Here is an 18,559-nt window from a genome sequence, read left to right as displayed (position 1 = left end):
TTTTTAATAACTAATTTTTGATATTTTATATTTAAATATTTTTTGATCGATTAACTGGATCGAAATGCTGTCTATTATCAGTTGTCGGACCCGACAATAAATCAGTCGGGTGAATAACCGACAAGCGTCATGCATTGAAGGCACCCTATATAACCTCCAAATGCGTACATCGTCGTTGGGTCTTATCAAGTTTTTATCAATTAAAAAAAAAATTCTGTAGTGCATGTTTTTCGTGTTAGTGAAACTGTGAAAAAATATGACTTAAGTTCGGAACGAATTCGGCGTCGCCAAAGATTTCAGGTTTCTTCTCCAGAAACGCACTTATCGCCGTTCGCCATGGACGGTGAAGACTTTTTGACGGATCAACAGGTAAACACAACCCATTTTGACAGTCCAGTTCAGCAGTGTGTTCCAAAACAGTACTGTATACCTCTGGTTTCAAACGACCAAACGTTGAATCACGGGCTCAGACAAACGTTTCCTGGCCCCAAACGACTATAGACGGTTTGTACGAGTCTAGCGTTGTCTGCTCGTCGGCAGAGCACTTTGCAATGTGCAACTAAGTTTATTCATGCAAATCATGCATAGTATATTTATTTCTGTTTCCAACTTGTTGCTCTGAACTTGATCAGAAAGAATTGCATTTCTAGGCCACTGGATTTGCAGAAGTGTTTTAATACTTATTATAATAGCACTTTGTCTGTGTTGAAAGCATTGAATTGAGACCCAAGCACTTCAAACCAATCAGTTCTACTGCATAAACTGTCCTCATCTATACAAATTACATTAATTCAAAAAATGTATTCATAAATTAAATTTACATGTAGCCTTTAATCATTTTATGACCTGAACTATTACATTTAATAGTGATCCTAAGGCAAGACCATAGATGTTAAACATTGTTTATAGATATCTTGTTACAACATTGATTCTGTTGTCAGGATTTTCAATATGTTTTGTTGGACATTTTATCACTAGTAATTTTTCTCAGAACTGGAACTAAACCAATTTTTATCTAATAGATCTTAGTATTGGTAGGTCAATGTTAATACAATTTTATGTAGATATACCAATTATCAAAAAATGAGATTGAATGATTTCAGTTCAATAATGTGTTGATATTTAATGAACTTTTTTCTGCTTGACTGAATTATTGACTTTATTACCTAAATATTTTTGCTATGTTTGAATATACAGATTATAGGTGCATACTCATAGTTGTATTTATGAGAAAACCAATAATACCGTGTAATTAAATGCTTGTCAGTATTTCATCAGTAACTTTATTGTTAATGAGGGTTGCCCTTCTTATCTGTTTGAGATTCCCTGCCAATGAATATCCCTGGTGACATGTAATAAAAGTGGATAGTGTTTATTATTTGGAGTTGTTTGAGCTACTAAATTATATATAACTATTGTTTGTTAACAAATTTGATTTGCTTATTTTGCTCTAAGGTATATGTTCATTTTCCTCTTTTTATAAAAGACCTTTTACAATTTGGCAAATTGATAAATATTGTGTGTATTTGTGTACTTAAAGTCACTTTTAAATTTATTAGAAATAGATAGATTTAATAAAATCTATTGTTATTAGTATTGACATTTAGGTCATGATCCAAAAACATCTTATAGTTTCTTATTAAGATATTGGTTTATGATAAGTGGGTGACATAATATATAATATTATTTTACTCTGTGCCAGTATTATATTTGGACGTATCCCCATGCCTTCCTCCCTTGCAAATTTCAGCTGTACTGGACGATTCTCGCCTGGATTGAGACATTTATTTTTTACACATAATAGGTTGGAAAATAGGTTTTTGGTTTTACCCGAAATATACGATCATCATTTGCATTATGAATTTGTTATCCAATTTAATGGGTCAAGATTAATAAACTAAAGTTATGTGAAAGTATTATTGAATTACATTTATATATTTATTTAACAATGTATACAATTATTTAATACAAAAGTCTCGTAAACAGTTCATTTACTAATTTACATTTGTAATTTGTGTATTGTTTAATATTCTTAATATTAGTAAATTTTGTATTGGCAATAGTGTTATTATGAACTACTATTGAATTATATTTAAATATTAATTAAATCATTTGACATTAATTGATTTGCATTGATATTATTGTTTAGTATTTTTACTTTTAATTTCTTATTCGGGGAGGTAGGAAATATTCCAGTTCCAAGGGGAAACATCCAATGAATTGAGGGGGGTGGCGAAAGGCACAGGATGGAAACGTATTGATTCGCCTGTGACATAGTTAGAGAGCCAAAGGGAATGTCTTGGTTAATGAAACATCTTCCATTAGTCGTAATTATCCAAAAAATATATGAAGTATATGATTCTGTTACAAAATGTGTTATCATATGATTCTATTTTATATTTGTAGTTTGATATTGTTGTATGATGAATTGATGACTACAATGGAGAGAATGTGATGGAATTATAAACTAAACACCCCATTTCATGTAATTTATAGTAACAGAGTACTGCTTTACTATATTTGTCTTATGTAGTAGCCCATTAGTACAGTTAGTCGTTGATTTACATTGTGCTTCGTTACACTATTCTATATTGTATATTTGTATCATTTTACTTTATATATACTATATACACATCCAATCTTATTACTATATAATATATACCTTTAGCTTCTGTATATTTGTGTACCTCAACAGTATGTAAAGTCTCCTTCATGTTTTGTATTAATAAACAATTTAAATATCCCCCCCAAAAAATGCCTGGTTACTCCCCTGCTCTTTGCTACAATTTTATTTTGTTTTTTACATTGTTAACATATTTATGGATAAAAAAAATGTTGTAAACCATTAGTAATTTTAATATCACAATAATTGTAACATTTTTTCCTAACATTTTTCGGTGCTCACAAAGTTAGAAATAAAATAAATACTATAGGTACCTTTTGAAATAAATGTTAAATAATTAAATGCTATTTTGTGTTGAAGTTAGAAAAATGGGGATTATTTATAAGTGCTCAGTCAATGTCTTAAATCTATCTGATTTTTATTTTAAATGTTAAACTAGTTTAATTGTTATTACATAGGCAAAGTTTGATGATGATTTCGAAGAAGAAATTTATGATGAAGACAAATATGATGCTCTTAATGATGAGACTTTTGGGAATGATATGTCAGGTAATATTGTGTTTGGTGAAAATAGTACCTATATCTAATATGATCAATTAGATGTTTGACACTTGAAAATACAATTTTACCCATTAAAATGTGCACTGACTGATAATTAATTCATTTAATCTACTAATATTTATAGTATGAACATATTTAGAACTATTTATATTTGTTTTATTTATTTTATAAAAATAAAATTTATCTTAATTATACTTAAACACTTCTACTTATTGTTATGTTAACTTTTTCACAAAAAAATTAATATATTTTAAGAAATGTTTAAATTTGTAATTTTGTAAACAATATTGATGCACAATTTTAATTTGTGTTAAATATTTATTCTGATAGACGGTGATTGGGAAGCAGATCATGAAAAGTATGCCAAATACGATGAAGTTACTAAAAAAAAATGGCCTGATGATACAGTAAGTATTTTATTTTTATTTATTTTTTTAGTAAGTAATTGCATATAAATATTATTTTATATACAATAGTATATGGAAATTATTTTTCTCAGTTTTCTAAGTTTAAAAATTTAGAGTATCATATTAAAATATTATATAGTCATAAACAATTTAAACATATATTAAATGTTAAGAGCTTAGTTCTCAGTTAGTAATTACTTTATTACTTTATTATTATCCAGTATTGCCGTGCACAGATGTGTCATGTAAGATATATTGTTGATTTAAAATAATGTCTTGTAATTTTACATGATAGATGATTTGAATTAACATAATATTCAATATACCTATATTGTATGCCCTATTTATATTATAATATAAACTAAACCCTTTCAAATATATTAAGGAATTAATTAAACTTTCTGAATAATATTTCATTTTGAATTTTAGTTTGAGATAACACTATGATATATGCCTTTTTTAATCAAAGAATTTAATAAATTGAAACTTATTTTGACTAATTAAAATATTTTATTTTAATAGGAAGTCAATGATTATTTATCCAACTCAATTCCATCTGATCCAAATGTATTCACCGAGTCTTTAAAAACATTACCAGATCTAGAAAGAGAACTAAGACAGTTACATACATTTAGCCACCAATATGAAGTACCGGTAATCTAATTATGTTAACATAATTAAATTCAGTGCAAATCAATTATCTTTGTAAAATTATGTTACCTACACATTTTGCTAATACATTTGTCAATTATTAATTACTTTCAGCCTTTACCATTACCTTTCCAATATCAAAATAATTTTAATTTTGTTAATCAAAATTATGGTATTAATCTACCAAGTAATAATTGTGGTCCAATTAGAAGACCAATTCCAGTACAAGGCTCAAATCCTATACCACGAGTAAATAATTGCATGTTCTAAGAATTGATTAGTTATGTTTTTTTTATAATTTTTGCCTTTTGAACATTGGTTATAAATTATTATTAAACTGGTTTTAATGTTGTGCTTATTAAATTATGTATAATATTGAATGTGCTTTAATCCTTATAACCCTAGCAGCGGGTATTTTTTTAAGCTTGCTTCTCTGTTAAATAATGTATTTTTTTAAACTATTATGTACCTTTCTGTTAAATATAGAAATATAATTTTGATCTGTGTTTGATAAATGTAAATTTATATACATAACCATAGATATATCAATTATATTAAATTACTGTTTATATTGTATACACATGAGTTATATTCCTTCACAATAATAATACATATTGAAACTAGCAAGTATCATATATCATGTAAATATTGTACCAATTAAATAAATTAGATAGTTTCTGTTTGTTTCTTCGGTGATTGGTTGCTAATTATATTTAATCTGTGTGTAACTACTTTATAAATACTTATGCTGGATTGCATGAAAAATGTATTAATTTAATGGATAAATCATGTTTAAGTGACCACTAGCTCACTATTGATTTGTTAAATGTTAAGTGATTGTTCATGCAATCCAACATTAATATTTTACTTCAGTCTAATTAACAAAATAATAATAATTTATACATTGCAGTAGTTATGTTAAATGAAGTAGACAATGTCAATAAAACAGTAATTTATGTAATTAGCACCCCAACAATGTAATAAATTAAGTATAAAATCAAAACTATTTAAATAGTGAATGACCTATTTTCCGGATTGTAAATTTGATATGTTACGTATGTTATGTTTATCAGTTTAAAGACATGAATATTATGATCATTAATTTTGTTTAGAACGAGATTGTCTCTTTTTTGAGCATATGGTTCATTTGTCCTAACAAACTTCATTCAGGGGTGGATCCAGGAATTTATCGAGGGATGGGGGGTTAATAAAATGTATTCAACAGATACAATTCATTCTTAAAAACATACTTTTTAATATCACCATTCTTTTATGTAGTGGGTACGTTATTATTGTTATAACGATACATAACGCTGAATATAACTAGTACTTCTCACAAGTCACAATGTACTGAATTTGAATATAATAAGCTCAAGGAGGGTATTTATCCTATTACACCCTCCCCCATCTCCATTGGATCCGCCAATGACTTCATGTGGGATAATTTTTGGCATGTTTTTAATAACACTCCAGATCCCATAATCTCCTTATGTGCTCACAAGAAAAAACCTGTACACAAATCAAAATATACTATCAATATATTTTTAGTTTTATATTGCATTATTGAAAGTCATAAGTGCTAATTTTGTAAACAACAGTTTTTGTTAACAAGTTTTCTAACTAACGAAAAAGCAGCCAGTAATAATCATAAGACGTGTCATAATGTCGTATTAGTATATTAAAAAGTGTAATTATGAACTTACACTACCATCACCTTTTCCAATGATACACCTCATATAGCAGGAACACATTAACTCCAAAATATCTTTAAATGTATGAAAATTAATTAGGATTTTTTTAGAGTCTAGGCAAAATTGTTTGTCCTGTTTCATATGTGAATGGTAACCCTAATGATAATGACATAATTTTATGCTGAAATAGGAACAAATAGATTATCTGTAATGGTTAATTTAAAGTATCAACAGAGTTGTACCACTAAGATTAAATAAATAATCATTATTTCAAGAAATTTATTTAGATCACCTTATAATGATCATTAGCTATTGTTTACACCTTTTCCTGTGCCTTCAATAATGCAATTTATTAATAAAAAAAGTCAAATAACTTTTTTCTTTCAACTCAAATTGAGTTAATATAATATAATAAATATGAAAAAAAATTGAAATTGAAACTTTATTTCAAATGTTAATTGTGTTTTATAATAAAAAGAGTTAAAAGTTCTTACATTTTTTATTATGTGGATACAAATATTAATGAATAACAATATTGTATGTATTTGGCTATTATTTTTAGCTGCAAATGTATATATGAGTGCATGAGTGCATGAGTTTGCTACTTTTTAATAATTATATTTCAAGTTATCACTTGTGTTAAAATTGTACGTGTGTTAACATGTTAATAATAACACTAACTCATTGTTTCATAGAATGTTTTCAACGCACCTCCTGGGTTCAGAGAAGTAAATGTAAATGGACATATAGATGATATTTTGACTAAACCTCCACCAAAAGTCATTTCATCAGCCATAAGTGTAGCTGACTTGGAAAGACAATTGGTATTTTTTATTTTATTGTAAAACATAGTATTTTAATATATTAATAGGATTGGGATTTTGGTGCCTAAATATGTGGTTAATAAAATGGTTCCAAAATAATTTTGAAGAAATGTGAACAATTAGGTTAACTTAAATCTACTTAAAATAATAGTAGATAAGTGTTCTTAATTATATTTTTGTAACTCATGGTGTTTTGTAGAAAAGCTATTAGAAATAAAAATGGCATAAAAATTAAAAAATGCTCATGAGAAATGTAGGTACTCTTATGAATTGTTAGTATAACATGTAAAATGCATCAAAATCCCAGCACTTTATTGATTATCATAACAAACGTTCGTACCTATATGTATTTTTGATTTAAATGTATTTCATGTTTTTGTATGTGTTTATTTAATTTAAATTAGATAGTTGTCTCAGTATATCTTGATACACAGTCTTTCATATAAATATTGCTCTGTATTGAAAATTATATTTTATTTTCTCTGCTAATATGAAAATAATAGTTACCTCCTAATAAAGATATAATTAACATTTGATATTGTTCTTAGATCGATGCTGTGAAAGTAAGCCCATCATACAACCGTCCTGTACCAGAGGTAAACCAAGGATATTTACCTTTTTCTCCATATTATAAACGTGAAATTCCTCAGTACAATTTACCAAACGTTCGTGTTGTACCAAAAAGTAATTTATTTTGCATCATAATTTTACACTTTAATTTAGTTTTTCTTAAGACTATGATGGTTAGGTTAAAAGTTGTTTCTTACTTTTAAACCTTTATCATAATATTAAGGGTTCAGAAGTTGTAGGAGTCATATTTTTTATTGCAAAGCGAATGCTCTTAATGAATAGCAGACTATTGATGAGATTAAAACCAAAAATTCAAAATTCATATTTTGTCAATTTTTTAAAAAAGTATACATTTTCTTATTTTTTATTCATTTTTAATATTAAATTTTATTATCTCATGTATTTTATACATAAATATTTTAAAGAGATATTTTCTCTTCTTAAAGATTTGTGCAAAGTACCAAAAACCAAAACTTTTTGATAATGTCATGTTTTTGTTATGACTGTTTGTTGTGTGTTATTATTTTTGTCCCTTCAGTTTTTCATTACATTTCATTAATATTAAAGATTTTTTAAATAAAAAAATAACATGTAATATATAAGTATAGTGTTACATATTTAATCATTAATATATTTAAATTTATTTTTTAAATACTTGTTTGCATACTTTATAAATTTTAAGTTTTATAACTTCTTACCCTTGAATAAAAATTATTTAATTCTCTTGGATAAAAATGTTTTGTTTTTCTATTTCAGATTTTCCAAGGAATAATAATAATGTTCCAAGAAACCTTATAAATAACGTTAAGAGATTTAATACTAACATGGGATACCAAAATTTTCCTAAAATGGTTAGTTTTACAATATTTTTTTTACCAATTACTTAAAATTAGTTGCCTATAGTCTATAGAACATCATGACTTATATTTTTGGGTTCTAAGTTCATCTAACTCTAACAAGTATTAGTTATCAAAAAAATTTACTTAACAAAAAATAACTGTGCTGGTTTTACACTTCACAAGGATACACTTTTAAGTTCAAGTCATCAACATTTTTTTAATCTAATATATTATATTATTATTACACATTTTTTCAGAAGAATTACTCATTTGATGAGCAGTCAGATTTGACTGACTATGGTGCTGGGTTTATGACTGTGAGAGAAAAACATTGGTTGGCTGGAATACAAACTATACAGTTCCATAATAGTAACCCATTGGAAGAAGATTACTATTTTACGGTTAGAAAAAGAATGCTGTGATCACCAACTTAGGATTAGTGATTATCTCTAAAAATATAAAGTTTAATTGGTTTTATTATTAATCTTTTTAACACAAGTACATATAAAACAATATGTATATATTCTTAAGTAATAATATAAAGCTTTTAATAATTCTAAAATAAACAAGTAAAATTAAGTTTCTTGTACAATAAAATATTATTTGATTTTGATTTTTAAATTGTAAAATTGATTTGTATTTCTTTGATCAACAAATTATGGTTACTATCTGAAAATCGAAAGCAAATATTAAAAAAGGAAAGGACAGTTGTAGGGAAATGCATACATCATTTAAATAGTGTTACACTTTTATAAAGTAAATACTTAATTAAACTCAATGTTTTCAAAAATAATTACTTCTTTCATGAAATTTAACATTATGTTTTACATTATTTTACAATTTGCAGATGTATCAAAAGCGTCATCATGGTTCAAGTGGACCAAAACCCAACAGTAATTTTCATCAACCAGATACGCAATCAAGATTTAACAACTCATATACACAATTACACTTTGAAAATTCATTAGGAAAAGTCTTGGTGTGTTACTTTTATAAATATCCTGAAATATTAGAAATGTTTGGATATTAGCAATTATAATTTAGGATTTTAAGGTTTTTAATAAAACTATTTCAAATTTATTGAAAGTAAATTAATATATTAAAACCATTTCATTTGACCTGGCTTTAAAACTTATCTTTTTCTGTTAGGATATATAATCATCCTAACTTCCAAAAGAAGTTAACTATTTCTCAATATGTTGTTAAAAAGTTGTGTACTACTAAGTTTAAACTTCAATAAATCCTAATCTGTGTGATAGTTATGCTCAATACAAATAATAATAACAATAATAAATAATAATACATAACTATTAAATTGTAACTTTTTTGTATCATATTTTACTTAAAGTTTTATGGTTCAATTTTTAAATATCTTATATGCCGAAGATAGGAAAAAATTATCACTCCATTTAAAAAAAGCCCCTGTACTTTTTTATGTCATACATTGGACAATATTAATCTTTCAATTGTTAATTCATTTCAAATATTAAGTTTATTTTTATTTTATTAGTTGTGTATAATGTACATATATATTTTTAGATTGGCAGTGTGATAACTCCAAGAAAGATGATTGATATAGAAACAAATGATTTTGCACCCTCTTCTGCATCCTCTACAGACCGAGCTGTAGTTGCCCAAAAAAACTCAAAACAAATTCTTTTAGAAATTGAACATGTTGGTTATATTATATTTTATAAATATTTGTGTACAGTGTTTATCAAATATAAAATTTGTTGCTCTTCAGATGTATATACCACTACTGAAAATAGAACAAACGTACTATGCAATAAGGAACAAAGCACAAGCAGCGCCTACTGTACAACAATACATTGATGAACTAACAGAAATTTTGTCTAACCATTTACATCACTTAGTTTCATATGTGACTATACGTAAAGGAAAAGTAAGCAATTCAAAAGTATTTAAACTAACAACAACTAGTTTATTTTTATAATTATGATTTATGATGATTTATGACTGATATTGAAATGTATGATATGAATTTAATTGTCCTTTTCATTTGATTACTAGCAACTGGTACACAGAATTTTACCACATCTCAAAAATCCTTCATTTTTATGGAGTGTATTTTTTGGCCCTTCAATTTGTACAATAATTTCAAAAGATAATGAAGATCAATTATTGTTACTATTCTTGCCATACATAAGACAATGGATATTTTGCTTATGTCTTGCGGAATTAAATCAAATTGCAGAGTATTTAATGAAAAATCTTGCGTTTGTTTTGATAAGTGTTGTAAGTAGATGCTTATTTTTAGTTCTATTAAATAATAATAATAATAATTTAGATGAGTTGTTTTAAACATTTATAAACATTTGGATTTTGTAATAATATGTACTTATTATTATACCTATTAAAATATGTATTTGCTTTTAGTTTGGCATATCAGTTATAGCAAATATGATTGAACGAGCAGAAGAAGTTCGACCCACAACAGACCGAAAAGTATTGAAACAATGGAGTATTTTCATTAGCAATGTTATATTAGTTGGTTCAGAAAATACAATACAAAGACCAGTCATTGGTTTGGATAAAAAAATTATTGAACAACACCTTACATATTTGCCATTAGACCAATCTGTTACAATTGAAAAAAAATTAAACTTTGTTCAAAGAATAAGTTTCTTGGGTGATACGACAAAGAAATAATCACCATTCATGACATATATGGTTTTACTTTTATGTAGTAACAATGATCACCATTATCACTGCATAAAATTATACCACAATGGATATATTTCTTTGAGAACCTTTGCAAAAATTGTAATCTCATGCACTACATTTTCTAGACATATGTTGGTGTTGTTATTAATGTTGGAAGTTTTTTGATTCAAAACTATCAATTTAATTGTGCATTGTCAAACACTTAAGATTTTGCTAGGTTGACTATACATTTTTCACCATTTTTTTCTTCATATTTACCTTATATTTGATCCCAGCTCATTAATACTTAGTACAATATGAAACAATTTCTTAATATAATTAGGTAATTTCTATGTTGATAATCATTTTTATCAAAATGTAATTTTAATTTTGCATTAAAGTTATTTTTTATTAATATTATAAATACTTATTTTTACATTAATGTGGTTCCAATGATAATATTAATTGAAGGAACAATTTTTTTTTATAATTTCTATTAGTTATTTTCAAAAAAAGTAATTTAATGTAATGTACTAACCAATTTCTTAATTCCTACATTTTTTTAAACTTAATTTATTCTAAACAATGACCCAATATAATTTTTTTTGTATTATCATTATTTAAATTGAATTAACTTATTAATAACTTTTAAGTAATAAAATATGTGTATGAAATATTTACCATTAACTATTAAATAATTCAAGCACTATACATTTTGTAATCTACAGTTGATATGAATCCTATACGTTTGTTGATAAGTTGAAACACTTATGCTAACTAAATGTATAAGTTCATAATCAAGGAAACTAATTTTTGAATGGAATTGAAGTATCTATATAATTATTGTGCAATTTGAAATATAATTGATCCCTATCATTATGTTTAGGTTTTTAACAATTTATTAATTAAATTAATAAATTAATACTATGTTATCACTATATAATATTATTATCTATAATACTAAATTAGGAAATTTGACATAACCGACCATTCATTATTAATCTATTATCATTAAGTCAATATTTACATTTATGTATGAAAAAATACTGCTAACTAGAATAATCGTAGTGTAGAATAAAATATTATATAATATGTAGATCATATACTTAGAAAATCTTTGAAGATAGTTATTTAATTGTGTTGAATTATGGTTTTTTTTAAATTTTAAAAAATCTTAAGATTTTTAACAAACTTATATGATAATAGTATATTTTAAATATTATCGCCATTGATGTATTGTAATATTTATTTAAAATTGAGTGACTTTCTTTATAATATTATATATTATTTTAAAAGTCTCCCTGTATTGTAATTAAATGTTGCTTAGTGAATTTTATTATTTAATTATTTTTTTTGCATGTGTATAGAATATATATACCAAAGTGCTGTATCACATGGATTTATAAATTTTTTTTCTAATAAACCATTGCCCAGTTCTATTGATACACTCTGTGGATGTAATATACAACTATATATATATTATATAAATTATGTGTAATAAATTTTAGTTTATTTATATGTCTATTTGTATAATTATTTTAGAATTTGTTATATGTAAAATTCAAAAAATAAAAATGTATTGTTTTTAACTTCCTAATCATAGTATTGCTTATTTTATTGAATTGGATACATTTTCTTGACAACATTTTGACTAGTGGCAGATGTTAAAATTTGAAAATGCAATAATTATCGAATTTTAAAAACTGTTTTCTACCGAAACAACTGAAGTATACACTAATTTTTTTTTATTAATATAATGTAATATTAAACATTTAGAAAGCTTATAAAATATCAGTTAAACAATGTAAGCAAAACAGAAATACAAAAACAAGTTCTGATTATAGTGTAAATTTAAACATCGACATTTTATACTGTTTCTGTTTGGGATATTATATTCAAAACAATGTGTAAATGTTATAGTTAACAGAAATGTTTGGTATTAAATATCATTGTATGTCACCAATTATTTACAGATAATTTATACAAATCTGATCGGAATAGTTGTAACTTATTCTTATATTATATTATGTTAGAATGTTAGATCATGCATATAAAAATTATGCAATAAAAAAAATAAAATTTTATCAACATATTATATAAGATAAATTATTGAGATGTAAATGAAAGTTATGCTCAAAACTAAACTACTAATAAAATATTGCGTGAGCTCTCAAACATTTTGAGTGTACTTTCAATGGTTTAGGTTCTTACAAAGGTGTAGTTTTTTGTTAGGGGGGGGGGGGGCCGAGGTTATTTTCATGGAATCCAAGAAATGTCGTTTTTTTATACAGGGAGATTTCAAACTTTTTGGCTTTTTACCAACACTTTGTAATTAATGTTCTAAAAAATTTTACTTTGCTAAAAACATTATTTCTTGGAATGATGGTTTTGGAAAATTCACTAATATATTTTAATATCAGGTTTGTATTTTCTTATCAAACACAAGCGGAATTATCTTCATCCGTTACATTATTCCTGTTTTAGTTTGATCAAATTCATTGATTGCAGAAATTAAATTTTTACAACATTATATCAATGCCAATTTTAATTTAGACAGTTGTTTTGGGGGTGGCTAAAACAATATAAGCTGTATAGGCCTGCAGGGACTTTGCTTGCACTCCTTAATCATTTTTAAAGTAATAGTACAACACAACCAAACATTTGTTAGGTATTAACTATAAACTGTACATTACTAATTAACAAACACCAAATACTTTGTATATCAAATACAAACTATACACTTATATAAACTTCATTGGAAAAATAAATAAATGTAGTGTGTACTTTTCAATCAATATTATATACTGTATTCGATTAGGTTAATACAAAATATAACTTAATAAATATAAATTTATAAAAATACAACAGACATAAAGTTTTAAAATAGTGTACAATTGATTATATATTCTGTATATTGATACTAATTATTATACTCTGTTTATATTGTACTTTGTGTGTGGCTTTCTCTACTTGAAAGGTTCCGGTAGTAGATTTGGCAGGAGAAGCATCTCACCACCACGGATGAATTCTGGCTAGCCTGGTTCCCTTAAATTACGTCTATGACTATAATTGATCAAATTATTGAGTATTTAAATAATTATTTCCCTAATTTTTTTTAATGCAATTATATAAGGTTAAAGAGTGAACTAAAAATGATTTTTTGAAGTGTTGTTAAAAGTAGTGTCTCTTGTGCCATAGATTTTTTACCCTTGTTTTAGTTATTTTTATGTCATGTATCGGATCAGATTTTCCCCAAGCCACTCTAATTGAACCTATGATAAGCATTCAGTCTTTATTTGTTATAAAATTCAATTTTATATTTGATTGATAATAATTAAAATTACTTATATAAAATTAAAACAAAACAAAATTAAAATCAATACACATTACAAAAATTCAACTTTTGATTCTTTGTTTCCATATGATAGGTGTATTTCCAAACCAATGAGAGGACTAATAGTACTTAACCATGCTATCAGGGGATTGAACCTGAATAAATAAATATTTATACATTGTATTAATAGTGAATTACAGTCATAGATTACTGATTAATGAATATAGTATAAAACATAGATTTTATATAGAAATGTAACTTGCATTCCTAAATGAAAATGTATATTTAATAATCATTACTTCATTTAAAAATCTTCAACTTACTTATTATTATTTTTTGAAGAAAAACCTAACATTTCCAAAACATGAGTATTCTTACAAGGGTGTAATCTGAAAAATGGTGTATTAAAAAATGGATGCATCTAAAACAGTAATAATTTGATTATTGCACAAGTTTTAATGTCAAGTGAATTTATAATTAGAAAAAAGTTAAAACCTCTTGAGTTATAGCATTCCACTTATCATTGACTACATTTTGTTTCAAAAAAGAGTGAACCAGAGACCATACATGTTCTAATGAAAGCAACTTTCCATCTAAATATGAAATTTAATAATTTATTTCTGATTTTAATTTTGTAAATATTTAATAAATTACCAGTATACCACATATTAAAGTACACATCTGGGCATGAATAACTTAGATTGTACAATATGTGATACTCACAAACAATTGGAATATTGTCTTCTGTATGAGAATCTAAAAATAAAATTCTTTAATTAAATCTCAAATTAAAATATCTTTTGATTAATTATTCTAATATTTTCAATTTTATTCAGAGATGGCTACATTATAAAAATGGCAAATAAAATTATCTAAGGTGTATGAAAAATTCTTTTCACATAAATATGCTTTAATAGTAGTGACTTGTGATAATATACATATAAAAGTCAGCTATATTTTATTTAAAAAAGGGTAATATTGCATATTGACATAGAAATACAAATTTGGTTAGAACTAGAGGTTTTTCCAAAAACATGTATATACATTATACTTATAAGTTATTATCAATAAAAACATGAATAACATGTTAAAGAAACATGTATTCAGTTACAATTAAATTAAACATTATAATGTGTAACAAATATTAGTTAAACAATTATAACAAAATATTTTCAGAAATGGGGTAGGGTAGAAATCAAATTAAAATTTTAATTATACTTTGTATAATATGTCATATTATAATACTAATGAAATTTAAATAAATGTTTCTTTAGTAATATTATCAATGGACATGGTTCATGGTTGACCACGCCTATGCACTTGTCAATACCTGCCGTAATAAATTATGATGATATTATTGTTGCCGTTGTTGGTATGATCCGCTAGGAGAGTGATGTGCTGTTCACCTTATTTTTTAAGCCACTGCTTACCACCCATTATGGAATACAGATTGACATTTGAGTATTAGACCATTCAAATTTTAAATTGTTAGCATTCAAAATTCGAATAATTTTTTTATTTAATACAATAAGTTGTTTGTTAAATTTATTTGTTTTGTGTCAAAAAAGCCAGGACATCGCTGTATTACCCATAGTTTTAGTTACGGTTATGATTCTTGCAAAGATAAATATCATTTTTTCATAGTTTCTAAGAATGATATTGAATTACAACAATGGACAAAAGCAATTCTGAAGAAAAACTTTTTAATTAAACCTCGTCAGGTGGTCTGTGAACGAAATTTTCACGAAGAAGATATAATAAGGGAACGAATAATGGCTAACAAAATTGAAAGAATTTTAGCTGAGGTAGGTTTTCTAAGCGTATTAAGTTTAAGTATGCACCTATAGTTGATTATTTTATGATCAATTATTGTTCTTCTACCATTGTACCTATATATTGGCTAATTTAATATTTACTTATGTGCACCATCTAATTAAAACATTTAAAAATTCAATTTTATAAAGAAAAAATATGAAATGAATAGCAATTGTATTTTCTTGCTATTCTAAAACCAAACATATTTACATCATTGTGACTGTTACTCTTAGGCACCTAGTAGTACTTTTAATAATTAATAAATAAATACATTATTTTAGAAATTAATAATTACCACTTTTAATTTTTCAACAGGTTGCAAGTAAAATTTCAAAGTTGAAAGAAGGAGCTATACTATCAATATTTCCGAACTGTCCAAAATACCTATCTAACTCTTTAGAACTAAAAAAATCACTGTTAATAAGAAGCTAACCTACATAATATTTTATATATAATTATTTATAAATTACAATTATATTTTTAATTCAGTTAATAATAATATTTTATTCTACTACAGTAGAACTTCGATTAACCGTCACTGTCGGGACCGGGGCTATGACGGTTAACGGAAATTTTGCAAAAAAAAACGTGTGCATACATATATGTACACACATTTATAACATATAAATTAATTATTATAACACATATAAATTATAAACATACATACCACACATATTATAAAAAAATCTGTAATTTTAGTTTGGTTTTTTGATTCTCTAGCTTTTTTAGCAGCAATATTACGTATTTGACGTAGAAGTAAGACTTGCGTAGCATTTGACAATCGTCTAATCGCCTAATTATTTATTTTTTTCGGCGATGACCGATGACGGATAACAGAGAGTGACGGTTAATCGAAGTTCTACTGTATCTATAAAATATATGATAACTAAGATATTTTTTATATTTTCCTATTAACACTGGTTAATAATTACCTATCAATCGATACTGTTTACAAACAGAATTTATGTATATGAAAAAATTAATTCTTAGTACATTTATAGTAATTTATAATTTATATTTCACTCAATTTTAATATTATGAGTACATGATAACATCTATAATCATGGATACATTATGGGCAAACACATACGTAGCACTCTTAGCGGATTTTTAATGAGCTGGCGACAATAAGCGAATCCTACCAGTCCAGCCAGTCCTTAACAGTATATACTTTATACACGTTCATGGTTACAACTTACGTGTAATTGTCGATAAACTAACCTGAGTGGTCAAATTTCAATGAAGACGTATTCTTTTTTTGTATCTCTTTTTTGATAAGATAATTGTCAAAACTTCCATTCTATAAACAAAATATTAGATACTTATTGATGTAGTAGTAAGTGTTTTACAACATATGATTAAATCATGTGTAAAAAAAAAGTTCAATCAGCTCCTTTTACCATTGGACATTGATATTGACGAATATTCCAACCGTCATCTATTGAGTCTGAATGATTTTTTAAATCTGTAGCATACTCAACAAATTGTTGATACGTCATGCTCATGATTTGTGTACCTAAACAATAACAATATAAGTTGAACACGCCAATTCAATAATTTTGGTAAGAACTGTGATGAAAATGCACTGTGATATAAATCATAGTATTACCTAGTTCGGATTCGATAACTCAGGTCAGACGAGCTCGTTCAATAACTGTCGAGATAACGAACTAGGATCTGTCGTCGTCAAGTTTTACAACGTAACCGCATTGTGATGTATTGACGTATTGTGTATGTATGTATGATGAAATCTAATCCAAAGAATCATGATCTACGATGAATTCAACAACAAATATTGCCTCAATATTTGAAAAATCAAAACCTCGGCGGCACGGACCGTCATTATCACTATTTATCAGTCGACGACTTATTATCACGCAGTACTAGAATGATACCACAGATAACACATTTTATTATCTATAATACATTATCTGTGGATGATACGCTGAACGCCCGAAACACACTCGACGCTCGACAGATAATCGTGGCAGATAACGACCGTGCACGTCACCGCTGTTGACTGAAAGTCAGAGAGCACTGAAGGCTGAACACGTCCGCCAGCATTGTGGCCAGCAATACGTCTGTGGCCATTGCTGGTGGTTAAACGCTATATCGTCCTGACCCTCCGTTTCCTGTTCCGCCACGACGCCGCGGCGCATGCCAATGCTCCATAACCGTTTTTGCTTTTCGTTATTGTCATTAATGTCGTTTTTCGGGGTGCCGTGGGCCGTGGCCCGTGGTTGTTGTGACCGTCGTCCGTATTGTCATGGCCGTCGTTGTTTTTCTGTCCGTCGGATTGTCGGTTACCCCACAAATTATATTAACTTAACAGGAGCCCATGCACTTCATAACGGCGGCGGAAAAAACCGGGAATTGCTGGCCACGGCGGCGGTACGCGCTCCGTTCGAATGTTACGGCGGCGCTCATCACTGCCGAATAGGACCCTGGTACCAAATACAACTTTTTGAAGACTGAATTCATTCACAAAACGATATTTCTTATCAAGGACATATTGAGTAGTATTATCACATCGATGTGTTATCATCTAAATAAAAAAAATACATTATCCTAATATTTGTT

The 18,559-nt window shown here is 26.6% G+C and overlaps 2 protein-coding genes across 6 annotated transcripts; one reads left to right on the top strand and one right to left on the bottom strand.

Moving 5' to 3' along the window:
* Positions 1 to 213: 213 nt before the first annotated feature.
* Positions 214 to 10,840, top strand: LOC111029796 (protein PAT1 homolog 1). 4 transcript variants are annotated; one of them, XM_022308967.1, is made up of 14 exons: positions 214 to 369; positions 3,082 to 3,172; positions 3,515 to 3,591; positions 4,114 to 4,245; positions 4,357 to 4,491; positions 6,629 to 6,757; positions 7,306 to 7,441; positions 8,084 to 8,178; positions 8,427 to 8,567; positions 9,014 to 9,145; positions 9,706 to 9,840; positions 9,911 to 10,069; positions 10,198 to 10,422; positions 10,564 to 10,840. In XM_022308967.1, exons 1-14 carry the CDS (start codon positions 337 to 339, stop codon positions 10,834 to 10,836), a joined length of 1,893 nt encoding a protein of 630 aa, XP_022164659.1. In that variant the 5' UTR covers positions 214 to 336; the 3' UTR covers positions 10,837 to 10,840. The 4 variants fall into 4 exon arrangements, with proteins under 4 accessions (XP_022164659.1, XP_022164657.1, XP_022164661.1 ...); XM_022308965.1 differs by having other exon boundaries at positions 8,424 to 8,567; XM_022308969.1 differs by lacking the exon at positions 4,357 to 4,491 and having other exon boundaries at positions 8,424 to 8,567.
* LOC111029800 (ubiquitin-like-conjugating enzyme ATG10) lies at positions 9,013 to 18,481 on the bottom strand. Of its 2 annotated transcripts, none has more exons than XM_022308980.1 (7): positions 17,589 to 18,481; positions 17,380 to 17,495; positions 17,201 to 17,279; positions 14,819 to 14,920; positions 14,660 to 14,757; positions 14,488 to 14,585; positions 9,013 to 9,167 (listed from the first exon to the last, which is right to left on the bottom strand). In XM_022308980.1, the coding sequence occupies exons 2-7, from the start codon at positions 17,482 to 17,484 to the stop codon at positions 9,131 to 9,133; spliced, it is 519 nt and encodes a 172-aa protein (XP_022164672.1). In that variant the 5' UTR covers positions 17,485 to 17,495; positions 17,589 to 18,481; the 3' UTR covers positions 9,013 to 9,130. The 2 variants fall into 2 exon arrangements, with proteins under 2 accessions (XP_022164672.1, XP_022164671.1); XM_022308979.1 differs by lacking the exon at positions 9,013 to 9,167 and adding an exon at positions 14,052 to 14,319 and having other exon boundaries at positions 17,589 to 18,476.
* Between the last annotated feature and the right edge of the window lie 78 nt (positions 18,482 to 18,559).

Source organism: Myzus persicae, unplaced genomic scaffold (genome assembly GCF_001856785.1).
Source record: "Myzus persicae strain clone G006 unplaced genomic scaffold, MPER_G0061.0, whole genome shotgun sequence".
Classification (NCBI taxonomy): Eukaryota; Metazoa; Arthropoda; class Insecta; order Hemiptera; family Aphididae; genus Myzus; species Myzus persicae.
Note: the sequence above shows the minus strand (reverse complement) of the source record. Positions and strands in the feature narration are given on the sequence as shown.